The sequence below is a fragment of the Acanthaster planci genome, linkage group LG06, assembly GCF_054643075.1.
Source record: "Acanthaster planci isolate LZ-2023a linkage group LG06, COTS_SCS, whole genome shotgun sequence".
NCBI classification, from domain to species: Eukaryota; Metazoa; Echinodermata; class Asteroidea; order Valvatida; family Acanthasteridae; genus Acanthaster; species Acanthaster planci.
The window spans coordinates 12,391,625-12,418,627 of record NC_141782.1 but is presented as its reverse complement, the minus strand read 5'-3'; the positions used below and the strand labels follow the sequence as shown (position 1 = coordinate 12,418,627).

Genomic DNA, 27,003 nt, shown 5'->3' with positions numbered 1-27,003 from the left:
TTTAGCCTTTTGTTCTTACCTGATGTTGGGAGATGGTCAGGATTTCAATTACCGTAATCCTGGTTGAAAACTGTTGTAAAGTTTATGTACAGGCTACGGGTACTATACACATAATTCATGCAATCTTGAAACAATCTGAAGCAATCTGTTAAGTTGTTGGATCTGTTTTGTAGATAACTTTATTCTCCATTTCTATGGTCATATAAACTGACTGTTGCTACCGGTACACTCCCAGTGAGATTTCATCTTTATGCAAAAAGCTAAATAAAGGAATATCACTTGTTGAGTTGAGAGTAAGCAAATGATTGAAATGAAAATGATCACTTAAACCACAGACATCATTGAATATGTGTAAAGTATAACGACGAAAGAGTATTGGAAAGGTAAAGGGGTACGTGCATGTTTTCAGCCAGCAAGGGGGTCTGGATGCAGATAACGGACCGTGTTGAGCCAAGCCAATCTCAGTCGATAACTCTTCGGTCCGTCTTTCTAGCCCCGTTCCCATGAAAACCATGACAAATTCTGGCAGGTTTTTGTGCACATTCAATGTGACATGAAGGCAGTAGTGTAAGTCGAGTCCATCTAAAGTCCTTTCACATGAGTCTTCACAAGTCCAAGTGCAAGTCCCTTCACAAGGCTAGTCGTAAGTAATTGGTTGAACAGTGCTTTTGATGCCGGTAGTTCTTCTAAGTAGCTTGTGAATAGACCCCTTGCAGCAGGTACAGTACTCTGTACTATATGTAGTTCCTTAAATATGGGAAGGAACCATTGAAAAAACACATGAAGTGCAGTCCCTGTTATGGCTTAAAACTGAACGACTTGTAGGGACTTGTGATGGAATCGACTACGATACTGCATGGAAGCTTTCTTCCCAGGATGACATCACCGTTTTGCTCATGAGTGTGGAAATACTCATGAGCATATAACCAAAGGGCACCAAAATACTGTTTAAAATGGAAAATGAAAATCTATTAAGATGAACCAAGAAATTGACTGGAGCGGGATTTGAACCTGCGACCTCTGGAATACTATACCGGTGCTCTAACAACTGAGCTATCCAGATTCCAGCCATATATTGGTGGCTCTTCCCATTTGTCAGTGTCTTCGTTTGATGGTGCTAGTCAGAAGCCATTAAACCTAAAACTCCATGTAGCTACATGTAGGGATCACTCCCCAGTTTTATGCACAATGCAACACAGGAAGTGGTAAACGGGGACCACTGAGAAGGATATGGTTTAGCTGTGATTCGTTATTTTAGTGTCACCGTGTCTGGTTTAATTATTTCTTCTTTTATCATAGGTAGGGTTAGAGACGTCTGTCCCCAGGAAAGATCGAGACATCACCGATGCCAGCAGGGTTAGGTTCTCCCTGTTGGTGTGACAGACTTATCCTGATACCGCGGACATTCATTTATCCTTATTCATTTATCCTTTCATTTCTAAAATCAATTGTTTTTATGTTAACTTGTACTGCGCCGTTGATCATTTTTATGGAAATTATGAATTTTAAAATTGTTATTATTATTATCATCAAATAAACTGTACAGGGAAACTGACTGGGAAAATTAAAACCAAGATTGAGGTGTCTAGGTGCATTTTCAATATTGCATTAAAATAAATGCATTGAATACAGTATTTTTAGTTCAGACTGATATCAGCGTCCTTTTTTTTCCAGGATGATAAAATTGTCGTACTCAAAAGAAAAAAGGAGAAAGAAAAGATCAATTATGGTGACTTCGTGGAACTGCCCAGGCTTGTGGTCTTTCAAGACAAGGATCCCTTGCAGCCTTCCACGGATTCCTCCGAGCCGTTACCAGTGCCGCCAGTCCGGCGGTCCAAACAGGCCAAGAGGAGTAGCAGCGAGGAGGAGGTGCAGCCCGCTGCAATGGTGATGGGCCCATCCACTGAAGGCAAGATTCCGGAGTATACAGGGCCCAAGGAGCAACAGGATGTGATCAGTGTGAGTGTCAAGAAGGAAAGTTCATAAGTCATAGTCACAAGAAGGTCATAGCCTCGTGTGTGTTGTTTTTTAATTATATATAACAGGTTTGCCCTTACCCAACGTATATTAATAAGCACTGTATGCTCAGTGCTTGTCCGAGAGCTTGCGAAAAAAACCTCACAAGCTTACTTGGGTGGGACTCGAACCCACGACTTCCTACTTACTAGTGCAGATGTCTTAACCACTTGACCACCGAGCTTGCCGGGGTCGAGTGTTACCGGTCACACTTACCATCACATTAATAGTGGGTACATGTATAACAGAATTGTAAAGATGCTAAAATTGGCCGTGTCGGAAATTTATGACTGAGGCCAGAAGTAATGTGTGCAACTGTGGGAGCTGAATCAGCTGATGGCTGGCACCTGGCAGCCACAACTGCTTCCCATACGCTGGCGAAGCGTTATGTAATATTGATCTGGGTCACTGCACTTTCCCTTGTGATGGATCTTGCTTTATGCGTAACAACTGGGTCGGCCATTTGCAGTGATTGAGTTCACTCAGTGCCTTTGTAAGGCAAACTTACCATGGGTTACTCAGTGAGTTGTTAATCCATCAATTGAATGTTTGAATTTAGATCAGTTTAGTAGTTTCATATCTGCTTGTTGCTTGTTGCATGAATATCGCCGAATTACCGGTACTGTAGTGTAGTCTGCATAAAAAACAACCAGCCAGTAGTGGGTAACTGTGATCCAGTTAATGTGCCAACATAAATTGTTGACTTTGATTACATAAGCACTTAACTGATTAACCCTGCTAAGGGTTTTTGCTAAGGGATAGTACATGCACATGTATCTGGGCAGTAAAATTTCCCAAAGTGACTTTACGTTTTTATTGCTATTTCAAAAATATTTAGATGGACACTTTTTGGGGACACACTCTATTTGTTTTTACCCTTTGGCAGTCTAAAGAAGGGGAGCGGATTATCGACCAGAAGAGACAGATCCAGAGTGTCAGGAGCTTTGCCGACATCTTTGACCAAGAGGTCCAGTCCCAGAAAGAGGAAGCCGAGAGGTTAAGGTCACCGGCCAAGATGGCAAAGAAGAATGCCGAGCAGGTGGCCAGCACAGAACCCGAGGCTGAGGTAGGTACATGAAAGCAAAGCAAGGGAGTGAGCGAGCGAGTGAGCGAGCAAGCGAGCATTTGTCCCTAACATACTGTGTGTCATCAAGCTGGCGCTTATCTCTAGTTCCTTAGCACGAAATGACTGAGAATATTTCCAGTTGCCCTTGGGTAACATTTCAGTCCATCCCAGGTTGCTCCCTAGTTTATGCCCGTGCCCATTATCCTGGTTGGAGAGAGTTAGGCAGAGATGAAGTGGCTTGCTGAAGTCAGGACCATATGGCTTGCAGCTGGATTCGAACCCCTGACCCTCTGATCGTGAGTCGTATACCCTAACTTCTCGGCCATATTCCCTCTCCCCCCTTCCCTGCTATAAAAAGTAAAGGAAAACATTGTCCCTTGGAGCTTTGGTATTCTTTTTTTTCTCAGAGTTGCACATCTTGCACAAATTTGTTAATATCTGCAGCAGTTTACAGTAACCCCAACTCTCCCAGGAATTTTCCTGTGTGTCATGTCTTGTCCACTTCCCCCTGCCCAGATTTTCAAGAGGCCTATCAATACGTTAGGTTTACCGAACATTATGAGCACACTTACCTTCTACTGGTCAACTTAAAACATCAAAAATACAATGTATGTGATCATGGCGTAACCACAGATATGCATGTGATTAATTAGCATGTAAAATTTCCCTTTTTAGCAACTGCAGTGAACTGACACGTTATCAGCCTTAATCGTGCTTCAAACTCAAAGCTTGAAAATGGTTCTCTTTTAGGTTTCAATTAAGCTTGCAAGAGTTGTTCAGAAACTCCATTAATCAGAGGAAGCATTCATTGCTATACCAATACAGTTCTCTGTTCAGTTCTTGAAAAACCACTTTGTAATTTAAACAGTGGCTTCCCTTCAAAAAGTACAAGACCACTTAAATTAAAACAATGTGACACATTCCATGCAATTGATCACGGGAGCTCGATGAACAAAAGGGTGAGCCTACTTAATTGAAGGGTATTTGTACAAGTAATTGACGTGCATGTTGTAAGTGTGGCTTAGTGAAAAATATTCCTTTGGACGGAATCGGATCTTTATGCTGCTCTGTATATTGTTGGTTGAACTTTGCCTGAAAATTGGCTGTTTAAATGGAAACCGCAGCAACAGTCATCATAATCTCGCTGTGCTTATCTCAAAGTCTTTGTTAGCATCTGCCAAGCATCACAGACCTTCATGCTCTCATCCCCCCCCCAGCCTCACTTGCAAATGAGGGCTGGACCACAAAAGTGAATTGCCCGACAATGAAGTGGTTATTCTGTCAGCGTCAACAACACCATGAAATATTTAGGGGCCGCTCATTTTTCCCTGCGGCCATAAATCTTTGATGTGTTCAGGGTACAGCTGTTGCCAGTCACTCTCTCTAGCTAATAAAAACCCTTTATCTGGCCAGCCCCATGTGACAGATGAAAAAAGAAAGAAAGATGATGGTGATGATCCGAAACATCCCAAGTCGGAGGCAATAAACCCAAGCTAAGGACAGCAGAAAATTTTGTAATTATTGATGTAATTACTTGAGACATGTTTTCCCAGATGCTCTGAAAAGGAAAAAAAAAACGATCTATCAAAAAAAAAACCCAAAAAGGGAGGGGCGGCATATCATTCTACTTCTGTTGGACAGATGTCAGGATGCCTCGACTGTTTCGTGGTTGTTGTTTTTTTCTCCGGGAATCTGTTGCGGTGTGAAATCTTATAAATACTAAATGGGGGTTCCCCTTTCCCCCCGGGGATTGGCAGGAACAGTCAGTTTGCCGTGCCACGTTTTATGTGTTTGCTTCTCATCATCTTGCGCCACAGGAGTTAGTGTTCCGTAATTAGCCGGATTTTTTTCTTCCACTCTCTAGTTTTTTGTATGAGGGGAATCTTTCTTTTTTCATTATCATTAATTAACCAGGAGGGATGATTAGGTGGCCTATGTATGCATGATGACATTCAGTGTGGGGATGAGGGGGATTGAAAGTGCATCACTCGGTTCGCTGGAGTTAGAGTGAGGAGAGAGAGAAAGCAACGAGATGAATCAGTTGTAATCTGGAAAGGACATGTATTGGATTTTTGTTGACTTGTGGGTTTGCAGTTGGGATGTTTGTGTTACCATGGCTTTTTGTTTCTTCCATGGGTGGTAGATACCTGTACTGTAGGCATTTACCGTACATTTTAGGGCAAACTGCAACAAGGCTTCTTAACTATTTTTTTTTTTTGGGGGGGAATATTCATGGTATCGTTGTTCAGTTTATTTTGATGTCATTCAGCAGATTCACATGAATGTATCAAAATAAGTGATATGAGGGGTCCAGGTTAACCACTTGCTGCCGGGGTTTCCGGTACCGAACATATATGCTTTATAAGCATGGCTGGGGTCTCCGAAATCGAACAAAGGGAACTGGGCCTTGTAACAAAAGACCGTACTTGAAACAAAAGACCAGGCTGCTGGACTTTACCAACATTTTTTCACTATCAATAGTGGAGATAATCCAGCCTTGTTTTGGAACAGTGTACCACGGTTTGGGGCATTTAGTGCGAGTGGATTACCACTGGGGACAAAAGCGCTCCACCACCGCAGCGATGAGCCACACAGCACCGCTGCACGCTAATCTGGCCCCTATTGAAAAGAGGTCAGCAGCGCACTGTGCCAGGTTCGTGAACAAAAGAAAGTTACATAACACCGCACAATCCGGGCTCTTTTTACAAGTCTGCATGCCTGGCTGAAATACTCGGGCGTCAATAGATTTTGTTTGACAGATTAGAGTAGCCACCAGACAGTCATTCGTGTGGGTGTAAATGCCCATTTATTGAAATGATGAATTTTTGAAGAATTTTGAAAACTGAAAATCTTGAAAATGTCTCGATTATGTGCACTGCATTTTTCAAACTACCCGGCAGCGAGTGGTTAAAAGCAAATGCTTGTCCTAGATCTGAAACAGGTACTTACAACTGAAATAAATGGGTGATTCCAGAAGTTAGGGGTCCAAAAGTGACATTTTTGTGTCCGTGTTACCTTTGTTATTTTACATGGAAATGTCACCGGAATTGATTTCAAACTATTGCTGTTTGTTTGGCAGGTAAATTGCATTAATTCATCACTTTTGGAAATCAGAAAATGTGTTGTGAACTTACAAAATCATATGTCAGATGTGACAGGATCATGAAAAAAATGGACCCCTAATTTCTGGAATTTACGCTGAATTCTATCATTGAATAAAGTAGGTATACAGTAAGCTGTTTCAGTTGAAAAGAAAATTTGGAATAAAATTTACCCAGTAATATTTTTATTCATATAAATATCTACATGTATGTTTTGCAATTTAACAATTACAAGGAAGGAAATTAAAAATGCAAACATTTCTTGGCTTCTTCAGTGCCCAAGCTTGTAACTTTCTTCCTTATGTATGTTCATGTCCTTTGTGTACCAGTAAAATAGAAAAAGAAAAACACAAGTCTCAGAATCCTTTGCAGGGCATCAAGTTTAAGGACATCACATGCAAGGGTGCGGTGCCATTTCAGGCATGGATTCCCCAGGTCAATCAACACAGAAGGAATTTCCATTGTTTGCCATTCTGTAATTGGTGTGCTTTCTTGTCATTCACATCATTATGTTTTTGACTGTTTTATGTCTTCACGATTGGGCTTGGTATGCATGAATTAATGTAACTGACTTTTCAATTTTGGTATGTTTTCAGACAAACAGACAAGAGGACATACTCAAAGAGGATGAACCAGCTCCCTTAATTTCGGTGAGTTGGTTTGCTTGTCACACCGTCGACACCCGATACCTGTGCATGTACTCTTTTCCAGGTTACTGTAAACTCAGTGGGTCTGTTGATGCCTGAAAAGGGCTTTATTCTTGAGATAGCCTTTTATGATCATGCTCACCGATTCCACCTTATTGAACTATTTTGCTATAATTACTTGTATTGCCTCTCTTTGAAAACTATTTTTCATTTAGACAGCAAAGGTGACACAACCCTATATCAATTTTTTGCACTGTCTATCAGAGCACAGGGATGGTAATCTATAATTTGTCTCTCTAATGCCAAGTCTTTGTTCCCTCACTACGTTTTGGAAACCGTGTCAAAGGGATTGCCTCAGTTGTCATTCAGAATGGCCGAACTGTGAACAAGGCCACTTATCATGTTGGCAGCTTCACTTTGGAATAACAGTGGGCAGAAGAAGGCTTGTGACTCGAAGGCTTAGGATGCATGGCTGTAGGAAGCAACATAAACAAATAGAATTAAAATGAAAAAGGTTGGTTGGTTTGGTTGATTTAAGCCTGTTAAAGATATGGAAGAGATTATTTGTAAGGAAGTTGTTTTTTGTCGCTGCTGTGAGTGGAAAATTGAGCTTTGCTATTCTGTACTTCTGTATGATTGGAAGTTTAATTTTTTTCTGACAGACAAGGCAATTTTCCATAGATCAGGTGATTCTTTTCTTCTGATATCTGATTTTTTATATTTTTTTCTTTTTTTTATTTCATTTCGCACATTCTGTCACAAAGTTTGTTTGTTACAGTTTTCCATATTTCCTCAACTTCCTAATGTCTTGCCTGTTTGAAACATTCAAAGACATGAATTTCATTTTACTTCCTACTCATAAATGAACACATGTATGATAATGACATCCCTCCTTGGTTAATCGGAAGTGAAAATTGCACTTTAGGTAATGGTGAATGTTTTCATGCTGTTTCTGACAAAAAATGGGGGTTTTCTGTTCAAGTTTCATGTATGAACCCAGAATATTCTCATCCAAAAATGTTCATGTGAAAACTTTGCCCACTAGTCCACTGTCAAGTACTGCAACAGCTGTGAATTTCCAAAGAAAATTGAAGACTGCAAAAATCCAAGATTCTGGCAAATTTTGGTGCTGAGATGCATGTGTCATTGAGGCTTCTTCCTGAAATGACAGTACGGTTTTGCTCATGAATATGCAGGTCCATGTTGACGTAAAAATCCCCAAAGCACCCAAATGCCCTGAAAAATGGCAAAACCATATACTTGTATAAATATCAGGTGAAAAGGGATGCAAATCAGCATATACAAGGACCGTAGTTAGAAATTCATGAGGCATGAGCTCTCTGGGGAAAAGTCCAAAAGCCGGCCAAGTTATCCAACTTCCCCCTCCTTCCCTTTCTTCCTTCTGTAGTTCTTCCTAAAAACAGGGAGAAGTAGTCCCAACAGATGGAATAGAAACACTGACTTCCTTGGGGAACCTGGCCAAATGCCAAAAGTATTCATGCCAGGGTTCCCTGCCATAATTCTGGCCCAGTAATGAAATGGCTGTCATCGCCATTGCCCGAGAGCTGGTCAGGGAGAGTGAAGCGTGTCCTCATAGCAGCCGACAGTTTCACACATCGGCAGTTGTGCAATCGCACCCACGCATCGTGCCTTAACCTCGTCTCTCCCCCTTTTTTCTGATGGTCCACTCTGAACCAATCCCCTAAAAACGTCACACGCCAGCGATTCCTGATTACAACTCGTCCCCTTATTAGATCCAACTCACTGACTTCTGCCCCCCCTCCCCATTCCCCCCAAATGCCATACCTCACCCTTTTTTTTCTGTCTCTGACCCCCCTGGAATGTGATTTCAATTCTAATCGTTGTCCCCTCACTCGCACGTGGCACTTTGACTCCTCGGAGGCGTCGAAAGTCACGGGTGCTCGTCATTTGTCAGAATGTGCCGAAACACGTGTCGGGCTCGGCCTGTTTTGGATGAGAGTGTTTGAAATTGGAAAGACAGTGGGGGGGGTGGGTTTGAGGTCTGTGGAAGAGAGACCAGAAGGAAAGAAGGGGAAAAAACTTTGGTCTCCGGGGGGAGGGGGGACCCTTCAGAGTGTTAGGCACATGTGTTGATGATTATTTCCTGAGTCATTTCTGAGGTAACCGCATTTGGGAATTGCGGTGTGAATTACTCATTTCTTCAGCTACTTCATTAGGTTTTGGTGCATAACACATACCAGTTGGTACATGAGTGCTCACATTCAACTGTGAAGTTTTTCAGGGAGGTGGTGGAATTGTGTCCATGGGACACATTGGGGTTGACGCAAATGCTTAACCATGGTCCATAATTTCGTTGTTTATTTTTCAAAGACTAGTTTTTGCCAGATGGTTGTCTTATGTTGGAAACACCCTGAGAGAGGGTCACAAACCCTTTGCATCGTTCTCATGTGAGGTTATTATACTGATTTTGTCATGCAATATTTTCCAGAAATGTACATACTTGCAACACAACTTTTTCAGCAGGATGATTTGAATGCCTTGGTAACATTTCTTGGTGTAGTTTGATTTCATGCTGTCAGTCCCAGCAATATTTGGATCAATTCAAAGTGAAAGTCTTATCCCCTCCCCAAAATATGGGGGGGGGGTCACTGTGTGTGTATATGGTCTGCCAAAGAGTCAATTAACAATTTTCTTCATTTTTTGGGGGGGACCAGCCTAACTCTCCCAGGAACAGTGCCAGCTGTGAGGATTTGCTCTTGCCACAGGTACAATGTGATTAACCAATGTAGCATGCTGGTGTTGAATATGTACCTGTGCATGTGTGTTTGTAGCAGTTTGTCAGAAGATCAGTTCCATGAGTCAAAAATTCTAGGCATTTTCACACTGTGGTTTGCTAAGCCTGTTTGATGTGAACACAGGTCGGCCATGCATGAGTGGTCCAGGGTCAGCTCAAACAGTGAGTGGATGGTTCATTCAGTAGTAATGGCAGTTTATAGGCAAGTTGGCCGTAATTTCTGATTTTCTACATGTACATGGAAGGAGCCTCCAGACCCTGGTACCAATCAGAGTGTAGAAAAGAACTTGCCAAAATCTTGGGACTTGACCTGGGCCCTACACGGGGATATAGGATGATGTGAAAAAGCCTTGTTGTGCACATGTACATGTAGCTGTTTCTATCAATTTTATGCACATTAGTACCTGCACCAACTGATCTTATAGTGGTTTATCATTAATCCCAAGAGATTTGAAAGCCTTTATTCTGGCAGTATATTGTGGATCAGGATCATCAGACAACCCAAGAGATCTTTTTTTTTCAAGCTGATGGATTTGGTTCCAACTATCCACAGATAACTGTGGGGCAGTTGAGTATTGTTGCATTCCTCAAATATCAGGCATGTGGCAGGGCTTGTCCTTTATTTTTTCTGACAGTAGCCCGCCGGACTAGTAAATTGTGATTTTTACTAGTCCGCAGAGATTTTCACTAGCCCATGAAATGTGTGAAAAAAAATAACAATTAAAGCAGGTTTTTGACTTAAGAAGGTTGGTCCACCAAGATGTTTCTATCAACTGCTATCACTTGGGGTGATAGCGGTTCGTGGGTAGACTGGTTCCCGTTCCCTACTCACTCACCCGGCATGATTGTCCAATGAGGGGCTTGCGATCAGTTGTACAACGAAGTCACTTACGAACCGGATTGACCAGTCTATGGATGCAGTATCAGTCTTTGGTATCTGGTTCCCAGTACAAATTGTTTGTTAATTATATTGGTTACAATATTCCAGGTGCGAGTCAGAAGTGATGTTGGAGTTTATTTGATTCCAATAAAATAAAGTTACATTCATGACAGACAAAAGGTAAAGCGTTGAAATCAAGACTCTGTTTTATTTTCTTCAATCACATCAGAAAAACAAGGAACGCGTACATATGTTAACTCGCCCGCCGGATGACTGAGGGAAGTGTTTTGACTCGCCCGTGACTGTTTTCACTCGCATTTGGCTAGCGGGCGACCGCTGAGGGGAAACCCTGCATGTGGAAACGTGGACTTTTACTTTGTTATTCAGGAGTGATACTCAGGGTTAACAATTTTGTAAAGATGGGATACAAGAGTTTGGGTGACAGTCGAACTGCACAGCTGGTTTATTGCTCTGACTTCTCTTCTACTTCTTCTCTTTCTGAGTGGTTTTGAAGGAGGTGTAGCTTAACATAACAGAGCAACACATGAGAGGCAAAGTTAGACAGGCAAAGCTGAATTATGTATACCTCTAACTAAACCATGGTTTGGTGGGACCATTGGAAATGCAAGTCAGATGGAGTGGGTACAGTACAGGTGTATCGCATCGCACAACTAGATTCACTGGGCCGTGGTGGGAGCTGTCCTGGGTCATCACGGTGACTAGCAATAGCTGGACGGGGCCAGCAGTATGTACTGTTCACACTGCCGCTCAGACTGCAGTGTGATGAGCGAAACAGTTGAACCGCTGCCACTCTGCACCATTGGCTCAGCGTAGAGATAGGGAGGACCTGGGGCTAGATAGCAGGACCAGGGCAGTGAGGGACACAGAGATGTCTCTCCCGGCAAACGGTCCAGACGTAGTGGTGATGGCCACTACGATGCTACAACTCATGCTACTAGCGTGGACTGGTTTGCACTGCACTCACATCGGTTCAAGCTAAGCTAACTGGGCATTCATGGTTACCACACTTCACCATAAGAACAGGTATTTTAGAATTACCGCCGCACAAGTCTCGGAAAGGGTCCGACCGCCGTACTACATTAGGTTTTGCTCCGCACAACAAGGGTTTGGTCCACCACACCTGACCGACGAGCTAGGCACAATCTGCACTATTTATAGGACTCTAAAGGCTTAGGAATAAATGAAATGTGAGCGTCGTTGAAGAGCTTAGCCAATTGGAATCTTCCATCTCAAAGGGTCATGTGACTTCCTGCTACGGTCGTGTGCAAGAATCTAAGTGTCGTGTGTATAATGGTGAAATACGAATAAGAAGTTGTGTACAGAAGTGTAGTTTTGGGTGCAAAAAGGATTACACAATCGTCCTAGAAAATAACTGACAGTTACAACATCTCGGGCACATGTACATGGAACTAGCATTCCATGGAACCTTACCACGCAGCTACATGGGGGGGAATTCCAACATGCCAAACTGAGTAGAGAATACACAAAGACAAAGGAGTCAAAGAACGCATGATCACGCCAGATCACAGCATGAATAATCTAATACAAAATTAGCGTCCGTCTCTACTGCATTTCCATATGCATTGCTTAGCTAACTGAGAGACCCTGGGAATGCAAGGCAATGAGAATGAGTGAAACATGGGGGCACAAGAATTTCACAATTGAGGTTTACAGGTGCGCAACCGTATCACAATGCCCCGCTACATGTAGTCCAGGACAAGTTATTAAGACCTAAGCTCGGTCACTAGTCATTCAGTTTAATGACCGTGACATACCATACCGCACCATTGATTCTTCATCTTGCTACTTTGGACTGGACTTGTGCTGGACTTGACTACAACCCTGCTTCACTGCAGACCTGGCATCAGAATGTAACCATTCTTGTTTTTACTTTAAAATCAAGCATCATGGGGGGTGAAGAATGTTGGAAGAGTTTCGGGTGAAAGACTGGAATGAGTTGACATACATATAGGGTACATGTACATATAGTTGTAAGTTTGGTAATGGTAAGCTTATATGAACATGTATGTCATTCCATACAACTGGGCATTCCATTAAGCCAGGGCATCAGAGAGGGCTCGGCAAGGGAGCTGTGATGCAATTTTTCTTTCTCTGGAAATCATCAAAAGCAAGGGGGAAAAAAATAAGTTTGGTTAGAGCATCAAAAGGAGGTTGACATGTCATGCAGCTTTTCGTTCAGTGTACCTTAAAAAGGGTTTGAGGGAGATGGGATTTTGCACTGATCTTCACGAATTGGAGCTAAGGGTTCGGCTTCCTCCACAGTCTGCTTTTTTGATGTCACAGTTGCGTTATTCCTACAAGTGGCTGCTAAAACTATGGTTGGCCGGCGGTACCAAGTGAAAATGAAAAATCCCACGCAGCCTACACGTAGTACTAAATACTAATTGAAAATACAAATGTATTTAAAATCTATGGGACACACGTCCATTTCGAACGAATTGGAGTTACCAACGAAAAGGTGATGTGTCTGTAAACTTTGGCTGCCCGTTCAAGTTGTAAGCAAAATAAGAGTGGTCTACCAGGACATGTATCCATTCACCCCAGTGGGAGTCTCCTTGAACCTAGCTTTTTTACTTTCTTGCACATAATTGGTGCAGTTCCCCTAGATGATTTGGCTGTCTTGATGTTTCGAGTCGAGGAAGATTGATATTCAACAGGTCACAACATATTTGATACTCAACCATTTTTTTCCTGTCCTTCTTTTGATGAGTTGTAAACTTGCAAGTCATTCCTGTCAGCTAGGATGTATTCATCTGCCGTTCCCCATAATTCCAAGCCAGACAGCGTGTCAAATTGACACTCTCCTGCAATTTTCTGCCGGATGAAAATTTGTCATGTGAGATTGTTCAAGGAGATATAGTCAAGTTGCAGTCAAAACTTTGTTCAAAAAGAAATATTCCTCATCCACTCCCTCGGAAATCTTCAAAGTGAAACTGGAATATTCAAGGGAAATTTTCTTGAACTGCTAATTTATTTTTGGTTTTCACAGCCAATACATGTATAAGTGTTGTGTTACCTTGTAAGTGATTGCCGTAGTTTTCATGCAAATATTAATCTCCATATTCATAGGAGTGGTGCGTCTTAAATATTGAAGTTGTCTTTCATATTCATCAGCGTTAAGAAATGCTTTCTTTAGTTGCTAATATGCATAAGTGGAAGCATACCAGTATGTAGAAATACCAGCTCCAATTGATCACAAACCCTGTAAGGTTCTAGAATTTGCTTTAAACACTCCTCTGCAGAGAGAGAGAGAGTCAGGAGTTGTAAACCGCAAGAGAGATCTTGGAGCTGCAAACTGGGGAGTGAAGGCTTCATTATAGCATCATGAGATTTGATAAGACAAACAACCAATTCATTTTATGCACAATCCCATGGACGACTACTCCAGCAGAACCATTCATCAATTTTTCCTTTGTTAAATACTCAAAATCGAGTATCATCGTTTGACGTACATGTACAGGGTGTTGCTCTGAATGTTTGGAATGAAGTCTTGATAAAAATCCAATTTTAAAGCTTACCGGATGAAGTTGGGCACTCCTTTGCATGAAGATCAGTTTCTGTTGATGGAACTTTGGCCATGAATTTCACTAAAGCTAATATTGGCCAATCAGAATCAGAATTTGAAGTTCCGTCTCACAAAGGCCGTTCATGTTCATTCTTCAACTTTATTTAAAACATTTTCTACATGAAATTTGCCTGCATCTATTATAAGATAAGCAGCATCTGTGACGAGATAAGCAGGTGCTTATAAAAATCATAGAGAACAAACTTGATAAATGCTGGAGTGGTCGACTTTCCAAGTAGGTTCATTCATAAAAGTTTTGGCATGGCTTGTCATCCAATCCCATGATGCAACAAGAATGACAAAAAGGTTTATTGCTCTGTTGTTCACTCTGGACATCATACATACAATGTGCACAGTACGGTACAGGTACGTGCGGAGGTAATTATGCAAGTCCGGGGGGGTACATGTAGTAGTTGTGGTGTCCTCTATGATACCAAGTGTGTGCATTTCTAATCATGTGTTTCCTCTCCTTGCCTGGCTGCGTGTTGGGGGCGCCAAGCCTGGACTGCAGTCCAGCGGCACCATGCAATCCATTAGCAGTGAGGCCAGCACCTCGTGTAGTACAGATACTGTAGTGCATTGGCATCAGGTAACATGAAGACAAAAATCAAAAATGAATCAAGACGTGAACACCCCTGCTGCAGTCCGACCTCCCATCATTCCTCCATGTTGTGCTTCCATCCCTCTGTCTGTTTGTCGGTGTCAGCTTGCCATGGCTGGTGTGTGTATTTGCTTGCATGTAAGGTGTGTTGATGTGGTCTGTGGACAATTTAGATGGCAGTGTGGGGCCAGATCTTCCAGAATGAGTCAGACCTCGGGGGGGGGGGTTTGGGTGGGGGGAGAGGGGAGAAGGGGACACCTTTTTATAAACAAGAAAAACAATTGGGTCAGGGTTGCTTCATTAAAAATCGTGAGCAAAATGTTGCCAAAATGTCAACATTTGGGGCAGTGTGGGACCCATTTTTTTTGCTTTGGCCATGCCCATGTTGGTTGTTTATTCTCCACATTGTGATTTACTAGTTCATGTTTTGGAAAACTTTTCAGTAAAATTGGATTGAATGCTCCACCTCACAACTGCTTTATACATGTACACTACGAAGATTTACATTGCGATGCATTGTCGGATGGTTTAGGTTGTAAATCTGAACGTGACCATCTCACGAATGGGCTATGTGCAAACTTGAAGCGCTCCACATTGAATTGTCAGTATTTATATTACAAATGGAATTTCCAGTGATAATTCAACACTTTCTATAATGAAATTAGGATATTCTTGAAGAGGACCTGTTCTAGTTGGGGAAGGTTATGGGCGGGGCAATGGGGGGCATAATTGAATTGTGTACGTGTGCATTTTCATCAGTGTGTTGACCAATCAAACATAATCTCATGTTTGCAGGTGTGGAATTTAGTTTTGCTACAGACTTGCAGTGCTAACATTTAAGCTATCTGTTCCCAAGCAGAGCCTGATGTGGCCATTGCATGCTCGTGGTCGTTTTTAACCTTTACCATTTTTACTTATTTTGCCTCAATTTTACCTGTGCCCATCCGTTTAATGAACAAGAAGTCACTGGTTTCCTTGCTCTGTGGTGTGAGACATGCATTTACTTACGTGTACATGTGTGTTCATCTATCTGTAGTCTCAGTTCAAGTCTTTGTGTTGTACGTGTACTTGGAACGCACAGCTTACTGATCTAGCTGCCACAGAACAGGAGCAGACAAGAGTGGTGATCTGACCTTAGTGGATTACGCATGACAACAATTTGTGGGCAGTGATACACTTTTGCTGCATTTGACAAGGCACAAATACATGGTACCTTTCTCCTTCCTTCTTCCATGCTTGGTCTTGAACTGAGACTGATTTTTCAGTTGCTTGGGTGTGACACGTGCATAAACGAATGTCCTAAAAAGCAGACCTGCCAACACGCCGTACTCCTTCTTGAGGTCAGGCATTACCACACAATAGATTAAAAATTTCAATGAACTGAAGACTCATTTGAATACCTTTTAATAATCTATTGTGTGGTAATGCCTGACCTCAGGAAGGAGTACGGCAAGGTTGGCAGGTCTGAAAAAGGGTAAGCATAAATGCCCAAACTGCACGAGCTGAACATTCAAAATGTTCACAGAGTGTACTATCGTTTTCATTGTGCATGTTCCATCACCATCCTGTTCCGCATGTGGCTTTTTTTTTTTATCTCCAGAGGGCCAAAGGAAGTATGTGACAGATATCGCTCGTTTTAGGTGTTGATGTCATTTGATTATCTGCGCATGCACCTTTTAGGTCATTTCTGCCTTTCCACTGTACTCTACGAATACATAACATCATATGTCTGCCTGAAATCAGCCGTGATGTTGTATCTGTTTTACCACTCCTCATGCGTTATTCATTCAACAACATGAAAGTGTACCACCATTTTTTCGATTGTATTTGGGAGGATCCTTGCAGTTAACTGTTCCCGGAGCCCCAGGGAATCCATCCAAGGAATATTACATTTGCATCATTGACTTGTGAGTGGATCCTTGTGTGGGTGCCTCTCCATCCTTAAAAAGACTGGCACATTATATGATGACTGGACCACGAAGAATTAGTTCTTCAATATGAATTAGTATGAGGTGTGGTGATTTCAACTATCTCCACCAAGAACGCTCTGAAAGTGTTTGGTTAGGGATGCATACCGGTACGATGATAGTGCTGACACTTTGGGTTGCGCAATCAGAGTTGATCAAACCCCATCAGATTCCCATCATTTGGATTACATGTAAATGTGGAGAGATTTCTTTCCCGTTTTTTGCTTTTTTTATTTTATCATTCTTACATGTACATGTATGTCACTGCCAATAGTTCAACATTTTTCAGTTTCAGAGTAATTGCTTTTCGTTTAGCTGATCATTTTTTAACTGAACGTTTAGCTATTGTTGAAACGCTTTGCTTGAGTCGGATAAGCATTGTGCCATTGCCACAACTTTCATAAGTCTCCCACACTTTCCCTGCTTGTTTTACATTTATTACCATTATTAACACATTTTAACCAGAGTTTGTATATTGGAAAAGAAAAAGTTTCCAATTTGAAACTGTTGATATTCAACCTAACCCAAAATACACATGGACCTAACAGTATCAGTAGGTCTTATTTAGTTCGAATGAAAGTTTCATGCCATTACCGCAGGTTTTGCCAACCCGTGAAACCATTTGGTCAGAAAGTCAGTTGGCCTTTGAAACTGCCCCGTTGGATGGTAAAGGTGTAACTTTAGAGCCAGTTTTTGGTAACTTTTGCCTGTTATTTACCTCTGTGTCCACGTAGGACTTAATTGAATTGCCAAAAGTCTCCAGGTGGTTTACTGTCATCAGTCCAGTGCAACCATACTATGTAACTTGATACGTTTCTCCTGGATTTTATTTTTCCTCTACTGGTGCAGCGTAATTGAGTTCAGCATTGTCAAAATTTTCCTCACTCAGAAGAGAATGGATTTGTTTTCCTTGTTTTAATCAGCTGTGCTGATCCTGTTTCAAAATTTATTCTTTCCCCAGAAAGTTTCAATGCGTGTAACGTAGCAAGCACATGTGTGTACATTTGGTCAAATTTTCTGGAGCTCTCCAGAGGCCAGTTACTATCTTTGTTGTCTGTTCAGGATCTTCCCAACTTTGTCAATCAGATGGGGACTTTGAAAGTCTACCAAGATGCCTTTTTTCCCCTCCAAATGTAAATAGAGATCATGACTTGTTTTTGGGTTTGTTTTTGCCCCACCCCACAGCTGGACCCTCTTGAGCACCAGTGGATGATGGAGTCTGCCAAGGCCAACTTGGCTGCGCTGTCCAACCTCCTTAAACAAGACATCAAACTCGCTGGGAAGAAGGTAAAACATACTTTTTCCCCACACTCTCAGAATTTGGGTTTTGTTGTTGTTAATCCAGGATTACTATAAGTAAATTTGCCTTAGTGTTATGAATAGACTAATGGTGGACTTGAAAATGTGGAGCTTTTCAAAGTACACATCAGAAAACTGTGAAATGGTGCCGTGCACTGGTAATAGTCAAGTACTATGCACTGTGTACTGTGCATGTCCAGTAGTATATTACATGGGCCTAAATAGTTGTAATGGGCACGTGTACTAACAGTAGGCCTATACAATATTGTGGATTTGCCTGCTGCACAGTTATTACATTCACTCTGACGTGCTGCAATGTACAGTACATGGTTGTCAAAACCAGGCAGAATTTAGCAGTTCTAAATAGAAAACAGTTGAGAATGATTTAGGGGGGATCTTTAACAATTTGGAGCTTTTTGGAAATCTGTGATGGTACTTGTATTTAAACATTCTGGAAAGTTTCATTGTAAACTTTTTCAATGATGCATTTATTGTCATTCAAATAGTCCAGTTCCAAATATAAAATTTCAACATAAAAAACCTTTGAAATAGCAAGTTCTGTATTATATTTCGAGAACTTAAAATGACTAGTTGCCCATAATTTACCTGATTTTAGCATATCATATACCAGTTATTTAATTAAGAAGGATTTTGAAACGAGCCAAGAAATCAGGTCAGTGTAAATTTACTTTTTAACTGTTTGGTGCACATGTTGTTAGCGCATAGTTTAATTCTCAGTCCAGATCAAAATCTAACGTAATGTATGTACAGCAACCACCTGTATCGCAAAAGATAATTGTGAGCAAGCAAGCAAGATTTACCAACAAATTACCCTCCAATACAGACACACCAATTTTACTGCCAGACTGGACATTCATCAGCAGATCCCCCCCTCCCTCCAAGTATTCGAGGGCCAATTGATTGTGTACGAGTCAATTTATTATTCATGAAGTGGTTTATTATTCATGAAACTTTCCCACATTGAGTGGCCGCAGAATCAATTATTAACGCTTAGAACCCCATTTCCGGTTATAGACCTGTTTTGGCAAACGTGTACTATTTCAATGATGAGTACAAACTACGGGTATCACATCTTACAAGGTATTGGGTAAGATTTGGTGAGATTTGCTTTGGATAATCTCATAATCCAGGGGGATTTGATTCCTAATTTGCAGTTGGCTTGTGAAGGCCAAAGAATGATGATCTTGTTTTTAATGGAAGAGAAGTGCACAGTATGCAGCTCTTGCTGTTGAAACTCCAGGATAGCTGATACATCTGAGGATGACTGGCCCCAGATGCAGAGAAGCCAATTTGACAGGCCACTAATCAGGACTTTGTCAGCCCATTCGTAACCGTCATGATCATCAGCATTAAAAAAAAAAGAGTTGCATCCCGCCCCTTGCAGCGAATTATGTCATGGGATGGTAAACGATTTTGAAACAGTGCAGGAAGCCAGCAGTGTGAAGTGCAGACAGGCCGACTCTGCCCCGGATTAAGAGCCTGGCAATGTTGAGACCTTATCACTGACTGTCAGATGAACCTGTAACCACCCTTCCCCCTCCCCTTTCCATGGGGATCTTGTCATTTCATGTCATCAGTCCCCTGTCAACTTGTTCCTGTTAAGAATTCCTCCCCACGTCCCTTTCACACATTGTATATATCTTGCTTAAATCCTGAAGGAGCTCCTTTTCCCCTGAATCCGTGTTTTGTTAAAGCAATACGCAGCGAGCGGAATATGAATTTGATTCATTTAAATTAACAAAAATTCAGTGTTGACAACCTCTGTTCCCAATATCCTTTTTAAAATTTGACTGATTTTGAAGAGAAGGGTGGAGTTTCTGTTGCTGGACACTCTGATTTTATCAGTCTCATAAAACTAAAAATTCCCCTTGTGATTGTTTCAAAACAAAACGTACCGTTTGGACAAAAGTTCAGACAAACATCTCTGTCCTTCAGGTCGGCAGCAGTAACTAGCTATCTGTCGCTGAAGTTATGTGGTAACTGGTACCTGCCAACCCCTGCACTTCAGAGCTGGGGGTGTGCATAATTTTATGTGACTCCCTCCCCTAAATCTATCAAATCCTTGCGTCAGAGACAATGTTTGGACTGCCCTTCCACTAAAGACTTTATCCTGACTTCTTGGTGGAGGAAAGAAAGGTGGGGGAAAAAAATTTGTTCCGACCAAAACTGATTCCATTTTTATTTTAGCCCAGAAATGTGAGTAATATCTTTCCTTCCCTTAACATTCCAATCACTTTTTCTCCTCAATACCTCTGCTCATCTCCCCGCATTCCCTCTCCTAATAAGAAAAAATTGGACCCAAAATATTTGCCTGGAAATACGTCTCCAAAGTGGGACTGTCATTTGCTCCTTTACTTACAAGGAGGGCTACACGGACCTGAAGCAGCCACCTTAACCCCATCGTGATCACAAGCAAAGATCACGTCCCTTGATTTTCCATCATGATGAGTAGGAAAAATTGTCTTTGCTCTTACCATGACCAGAGTGAGTCGAAGCCCTATCATTTCCCATCCTTGCCCTCCGGCATCTGTTCCAAGCAAACATCACAAAGTCCCTGTAGGGATTTTTTTCCCTGTTGCATCTCAGAATTCTGCAGCATCAGCTCTCAAGGGTTAGCCCTCTATCTCTCTATCTAGACGAGAAAATTGGAGTTTACAGGACTGACTCTCTTGGCGATTGGTAGAATTGCAAAGGAAGAAAATCCCACCCCCCCTCCCATCGCCTCTTGCTCCCCTAAGTGTGGCAGCTGGACCCAGGGGTGGCGCCTCCAGTTGAAATTCAAGAAAGCCACTGTTTGCAGTCAGAGGGTGCAGTGTTTGCCGACACTTGCTCTCTCAGTGGAGTGGATTGTTGGTTGAGCACCAACCATCGTTTGCCGTGGACAAATGGGCGGTATTAGCCGGTGTTGATCAGGGACTGCTACCAGGGTAATGAACACGTGGTGCAGGAGATTGTTTAAAGGGGTGTCAGCTCATACCCTTCACAGATACTGTGGATGTGCAGGTGATCTTTTTCAGATGGGCAGTCAGATCACAAACTTTGCAGATGCCATTTATTAGGGATTTGCTGTTGTGATGTTTATGGAGTTGGGTTCAGGTTTTCTAAGTCTAGTACCCATTGAAGTACATGCACATGTATGATTTAGTTTAAATTATATAAGATCAAGCAGTAAAGTTTTCTGTCTTCATTTTCAAACATAGTGCCCCACACGTGTAGTTTGCCACCAGGCTGCCTTCTCCATCCTGTGTGGCACGATACATTTTCCAGCACATTATTGTTAGTGTTAACATCAATAACTAATATCTACCACCTTGGAGTTGGAATCCCTTTGAGAAGGATGGCATTGCATTTCTCCAAGGTGTTTTATATTGAAACGATGAAACAGGGTACCTGTGGTTTTCCGTCAGGCATCTGATATCCAGGCTTAGCTGGAAATGGATGAGCTAATATAAGTGTAATTTACTACTTGCCCCACCTTGGTGACATTTGTTAGTGTTGTAATGGCCAAGCCCCACGCTGACTCATTTTGGAAAGGAAAGGTGAAAAAGAGGGCATGGATTTGCTTTAAGAAAAATCAGATGTGAAGATAACTTCAGAGCCTCTCAGTTGATTTGCTCTTTGATGAAAAGGCCAGACACCTTAGGCGCGAGAATCAATATGTTGGTTGTGTTGTCAGGCATGAGAGTTTTGTCCATGGTAGGAAGAGGAGAAAATTCTGCTTGAATTTTATCCTTGAATGAAGTGGGATGAACTACTGCCGATGTCTTGACAGACTTGTCAACAAGGCCCGGTAAAGGCTGGAAGTATAGTTGCCCACAGAGGGTGACTGGTGTCAACAAGGGTAGTGCCAAGGGCAGACGTGCACGAGCACATGTTCCTGGTGCCACCATCGAATCATTTGCCCAGGTTGCTTCAGTGTTCAAAGCCAAACACCATGTACATGGAAAAGCAGTCCGCATCAGGGAAGAGGAGATGAACGGAGGGGGAAGTGAGGGAAGAAGGTTGAAAAATCACTGTACGGCCAGACACGGTTAATAACCCATTCCAGCACACCCCCTTGCCTCTTTAATGACTCAGTCACGCAAAAAACGTACGATCTTCCTGCCCGCCGCGTGGCAGGAAATTAAGGCGCGGGGAAGAGAACAGAGAAGGGGAGCTCTCATTACAACGCAAACAGGATCAATATAAACTGTGGCTTAGCGAAAGAAATCGACGACACGAGTCCATCAGTGCTGCCTCGACTGCTGGCATTGTTAAAACAAAGTAGGGGCCGTCTTCAGGCTCTAAACTTATCAGGCTTCAGGCTTGTGGAACAAGTGTCTAGGGTTTGTCTCGTTAGCTGTACAGGATAATTCTTGAGTTCCTGACTTGCACTAATTGCTGGAGGGGGAAGAGTAATGTTATTTTATTGTGGTGGATAGTCCGATGAGTGGGGGTTGTGTCATAAGTTTATAAGCCTGATATGCTGTATCAAGAATGTGGTCGTTTAGAACTGCACTACATGTCAAGTGATTATCTTCATAAACATGATCGCTTTGATGGTTTTAGGACACGCATTGAAAACATCTTTGGCAGTTGAAGCACTTTCTAAGGATGTATGGTTTTGGAGTATTATCCAGAACAAAGCAAGTACAACATGTGGTTCATGGGAAGGTAACTTCAGATTATCAGTTAAAAGCGCATGAGATTTATTTTTAAACCATTTTCTCCACAAAACACAACAGATTTGTTAACAAACAATCACTTCTGCAAGTACTCTAAAAGATTAAAATTTTCATTTCACAATACAGTAAATTCCAGCTAAGTCGGCACTCTCGGGACTCAAGAAATTATGACAACTTACGCGAATGCTGACTTGTGCTGTAAGTCGTCATTTTGCTGACTGACACTTACACATGTATTGCCAATGTACATTTTGATCCCTTCCACTTTGATTTACCCAGGTTTATTTTTACCTCTATGGTCAATCCCAGCTAATTCGTTCTCAATTATTATCCTCACAGGCTGTAAATTCAATAATTGATCACATGCCCCTAAGGACGAAGCAAGGACGGCAAGCCACTTGCATATCACATCACAACTCGACAGTGCAGTACGTGTGTACGTGATACAGTTACGGTACGGAAAACATACACACATGCGCATTGGTTAAGTTCGTTCAATATAGTCTGGATACCAGACCCGATGATTCTGACTACATGTACCTGACGAATCATTATCAAGGGTCGTCAGGGAGTCTTTGGGCAGGAAACCAGACTACGTTCAATAAGGCGACCCCCAAAATGGACAGAGCGCATGCGTATAGCAACAGAGGGGTTACTGGTGTTGATGTACTCATGCTGGCCGATTATCAACCACGGCCTGTGCTGCTAATAAACAGACATTAGTCAAGCAGTGTGGGACTTGTCACTTGACACTTCTTGGCAACTGCAGCGCAGGAAACTGATGCTGATGCACAATTTTTTTTTAATACTGAGTTACACAAAGGAATTTGTGTGGTTTTGTGGAAAAGGGATGAGAAAACATGCCGACTTATGAGAAATGACGACTTAGAAATGAAATTTTCAATGGAAAGGCATTACAGACGATCAGGACTTTTGTCAAAAGGCCGACTTAGATGATATGACGAGTTACATGTACGCGATGCCGACTTAGTCGGAGTTTACTGTATTCCATATATACATGTATGCTATTAAGCACCCATGCAAGTGTGTATGCAAGTGCATATCTATCAGATGTCAAGTTCTTTGTTTCAACTTACAGTTTGGCCCAGTTTGGCCACATCCTATAGAGATGAAAAACTTAGAAACAAGAAAGATGTATGTAATTAGTACATGTAATTACATTACATGTACTTGTAAATAAGAAATCAAAAGGCTGTATACACATTTATGGCCAACAAGAGATCCCACATTATTCCCGCTCTCTTTGTGTTAACAGGTCTCCTAACCTCTGCTTTGGGCTTTCATCTCAATGTGCCCAACGAGAAGATCAAGGGGTCGAGGTGCACTTTGCACACGCTCGGACTAGCTAGAAGGATTATTCATAGTCAATTTTCTTTTTTCTCCTAACAGATAAGAAGTCAGCACACTTTCATTACCGCAATATTTGTTTCGCTCATTCAGCACAATCTTTGGGGTTTTTTTTGGACGGGTGGGGAAATGGACAAAATAGGAGCACGTGTACATGGATGTGTGTACCTGATAAAAGATGATTATATTGGAGGCAGCGTCAGAGTTTGGAGTGTGCCCTATCGCCTATTTATCGGGGATGTGACGTTTTGGCGTTATCATAAGATTATTAATTATCCCTTATCGGGGCCCCTGGAGGCTTATCGGTGCCCCGCCGATTGCGTGTCAATCAAGTTGTTGATACGGGCACCGACCGATTGTGTTGTTGGACATGTGTTTTAATGGGTGTTTCTCCCCTGAAACAAATAAGCTATGTTGGGGGGTGAAGGGAATGCGGCACCAGGCAACGTGCAGTAGAAAGAGTCTCTGTGTACTTTTGGTTGGAAAACGGAAGAAAGAAAGAGATTTCTTTTGCTTCGTCGGCTTGACTAGAGTATGTTCCAAAGTGAAGACCTTTTCCTTCCTCACATAAAAACTAGGGGGAAAAGGATGGTTACACTGTATTGATAGAGATATCTTCATGTTATGGATGATTAACCCTAACCCTCCTCAATCCTTCACCTGTTGGAGGACTGAGGAGTGTTAGGGTTAAAGATTTTACTCTTATCTGTCAGACTAAATAATTTAACACCGTTTGACAGGACTATTTTAGGCTCCCTCTCTGTGAAGTGTGTAAAGTAAAGTTTATCCGTGTTGTGGTGAAACATCAAGGTTTCTGCTACCCTTCATTCTCTTCAAGATGACATCTCTCATGCCATTTTGAAACCGTCATCCCCGCCCCGCCCCGCCCCAGTACTCCTGCTTTCCCTCACAATGTAGCTTCTCGTCACTTATAAACACAGGGACCTCCCAAATTTGTTGCCTGGAATGATTTTGTGGCATTATTTTCTCCCCTTCAGAGATTGTTTCTTTTTTTTATTTTGAAGGAGGTCAGTTTCAGTGCTTTGACAAAGGCTGTTCTGCTCACCGTCAATAAAAAAAATGATTAATATTTTGTTAATCCTTGGGGAAGTCAAGGAGGTCAGGGCTGCCAGGACCAATCATGGCCGCCTCGACTCATATCTTAACCTCGCCGTTTTAGAAAAAAGGCAGACCGGGTCCCCTAAGTGGTGAAATCCGCCCCCATTCATATCCAAATCATAAATCTCAATTATTACTAAATGGGCTCAGTATGTTGTGCAAACAGTTTAAATCTACTAACCCATATTCCCCACCTCTCTTTTTCTAAAAGCTCTTCAGCCCAAGTAGCCTAAAGAAAAGGTGGGGGGGACAGCTTATCTCCTATTTGCCAGGGGAAACCTGTAAGACTGGGAATATTCTTGGTCAAACTCCCCGGGGTAACCATGACAGTCCATCACTCATATTTTTTCCCTCCAACTCATGTCAACTGAATGGGAGGGGGGATTTGTTTGAATGGAAACAGTGCCTAGTCATAGTCATGACACAGCTTTGCAAACAGCAAGAGGATATTTTGATCAAAAAATTGAACAGGAGGGAATACCTCTTGGGTATTACTCTAGCTTTTTTTTTTACTGATGACGGAATGAGTGAGATGGTAAGAAATTGTAAGATTGCATCATGGCAATACCCAATCTCCCCCCATCCCACAATAAAGAGTCATTTTCCCTCTTCTGGCATCTGTAAGAAAAGGTGGTTTCTGTTGTTTATTTGTTGTTTGTAAACTGGCACCTTTTTACGGAGATGTGAAGTAGAGTCTCTCTGGTTGGAATCACAAGAGCAGGTCTTTACCTGTTCACGGATTTATAACTTTGGCTTGATGTTAAATATTCTTACGTCATACTGTTCATAGAATTTAATATAGATGCCAGTAAGAAATATTCCAAGTTCACATTTAGGCCTAAGGTTGGTAAAAAGAAAGGAAACCAGACTGAGTCTTCAAGAATGATGTTGGAATAGAAGTGTGTAAAAGTACGTATCACGCTCATCAGCGCATGCACTGTTATATTGTGCTAGCTATCAAGTAAATATAGCCAAGTAATCATTTAGTGCAGTGCAGTCTTCTTGTTTTCCATTGGACAACATTTTAGTGTGTCAGTTAAATGGTCTAAACAATATTTTCTTGTTTCCTCCTTTCCAACTCGTGTCATTTTCATGGGTGCTGCTTCCCTCCCGCCTTCCCATGTTCTTCCTATTTCAACTGGCCAACACGGAATGGCAGGATTTCATCACGGTAAGTGTTAACTTACCTGTATGTAATTGAAACAAATGTCGTATTAGATTAATATATATTACCCTTTTCCTCTTTTTACTAGAAACACGGGCAACTTTGATTGATTCCTTCCCTACTAAATCCGACCAATCAGTAATCAGGTTGTTTTTTCTTTGATTGAAATTCAACCCCAAATCTCCCTTTCCCAGTGGTGCACTTTTGAGTGTCCTATGCTAACCTGGTCAGTCTGGGTCAAAAGGTGAGGTATTCCCTCCCTCCATTCTTTGAACAATTTGGGCATTCCAGAGCCCAGCCCACCTTAATTACCATTGATTGTCTACAGTTCCCCTCCCACAGGCCAAATAACAGGCTTCATCAATGCCAATGGTCCATCAGTTAATGCCTGATCAGCATAATAGAACACAGAGAGATGAGCAAGACAGGCCATTGCTCTGGGTCCAATTTCAGCAAACCTCCGCTTTTCAAATAGCATAACTTGAAGAAGAGGTTAACTGAAACATTGAAGGTGCATTCTAAAGGGTAATATTTGCCTTGTATAGACACTTGTGAACCAGTCACAGAATGATACACAGCATGGGATATTCTAGCTGGTTGCCTGTTGCTGTTGAACTGCTGTTCCTGTGTTCAGCAAAATTCTTCCTGTAATACATCTGCGTAATGACGTCATGCTTTGTTCACATGTGGGCTTTCCTGTAGGAAC

General features: G+C 42.0%; 1 protein-coding gene across 4 annotated transcripts in view; it reads left to right on the top strand.

Moving 5' to 3' along the window:
- LOC110974863 (uncharacterized) overlaps positions 1–26,448 on the top strand; it is a 36,873-nt gene extending 10,425 nt beyond the window's left edge. Inside the window, exons 2-8 of one of the 4 annotated variants that reach the window (XM_087138221.1) lie at positions 1,675–1,959; positions 2,903–3,082; positions 6,780–6,833; positions 9,527–9,577; positions 14,593–14,682; positions 17,847–17,948; positions 26,292–26,448. In XM_087138221.1, the coding sequence (XP_086994347.1) occupies positions 1,675–1,959; positions 2,903–3,082; positions 6,780–6,833; positions 9,527–9,577; positions 14,593–14,682; positions 17,847–17,948; positions 26,292–26,333 (804 nt within the window). In that variant the 3' untranslated portion in view covers positions 26,334–26,448. The remainder of the gene's footprint in view (positions 1–1,674; positions 1,960–2,902; positions 3,083–6,779; positions 6,834–9,526; positions 9,578–14,592; positions 14,683–17,846; positions 17,949–26,291) is intronic. The other 3 variants (XM_022226773.2, XM_087138219.1, XM_087138220.1) reach the window with 3 other exon arrangements.
- Positions 26,449–27,003: the final 555 nt, after the last annotated feature.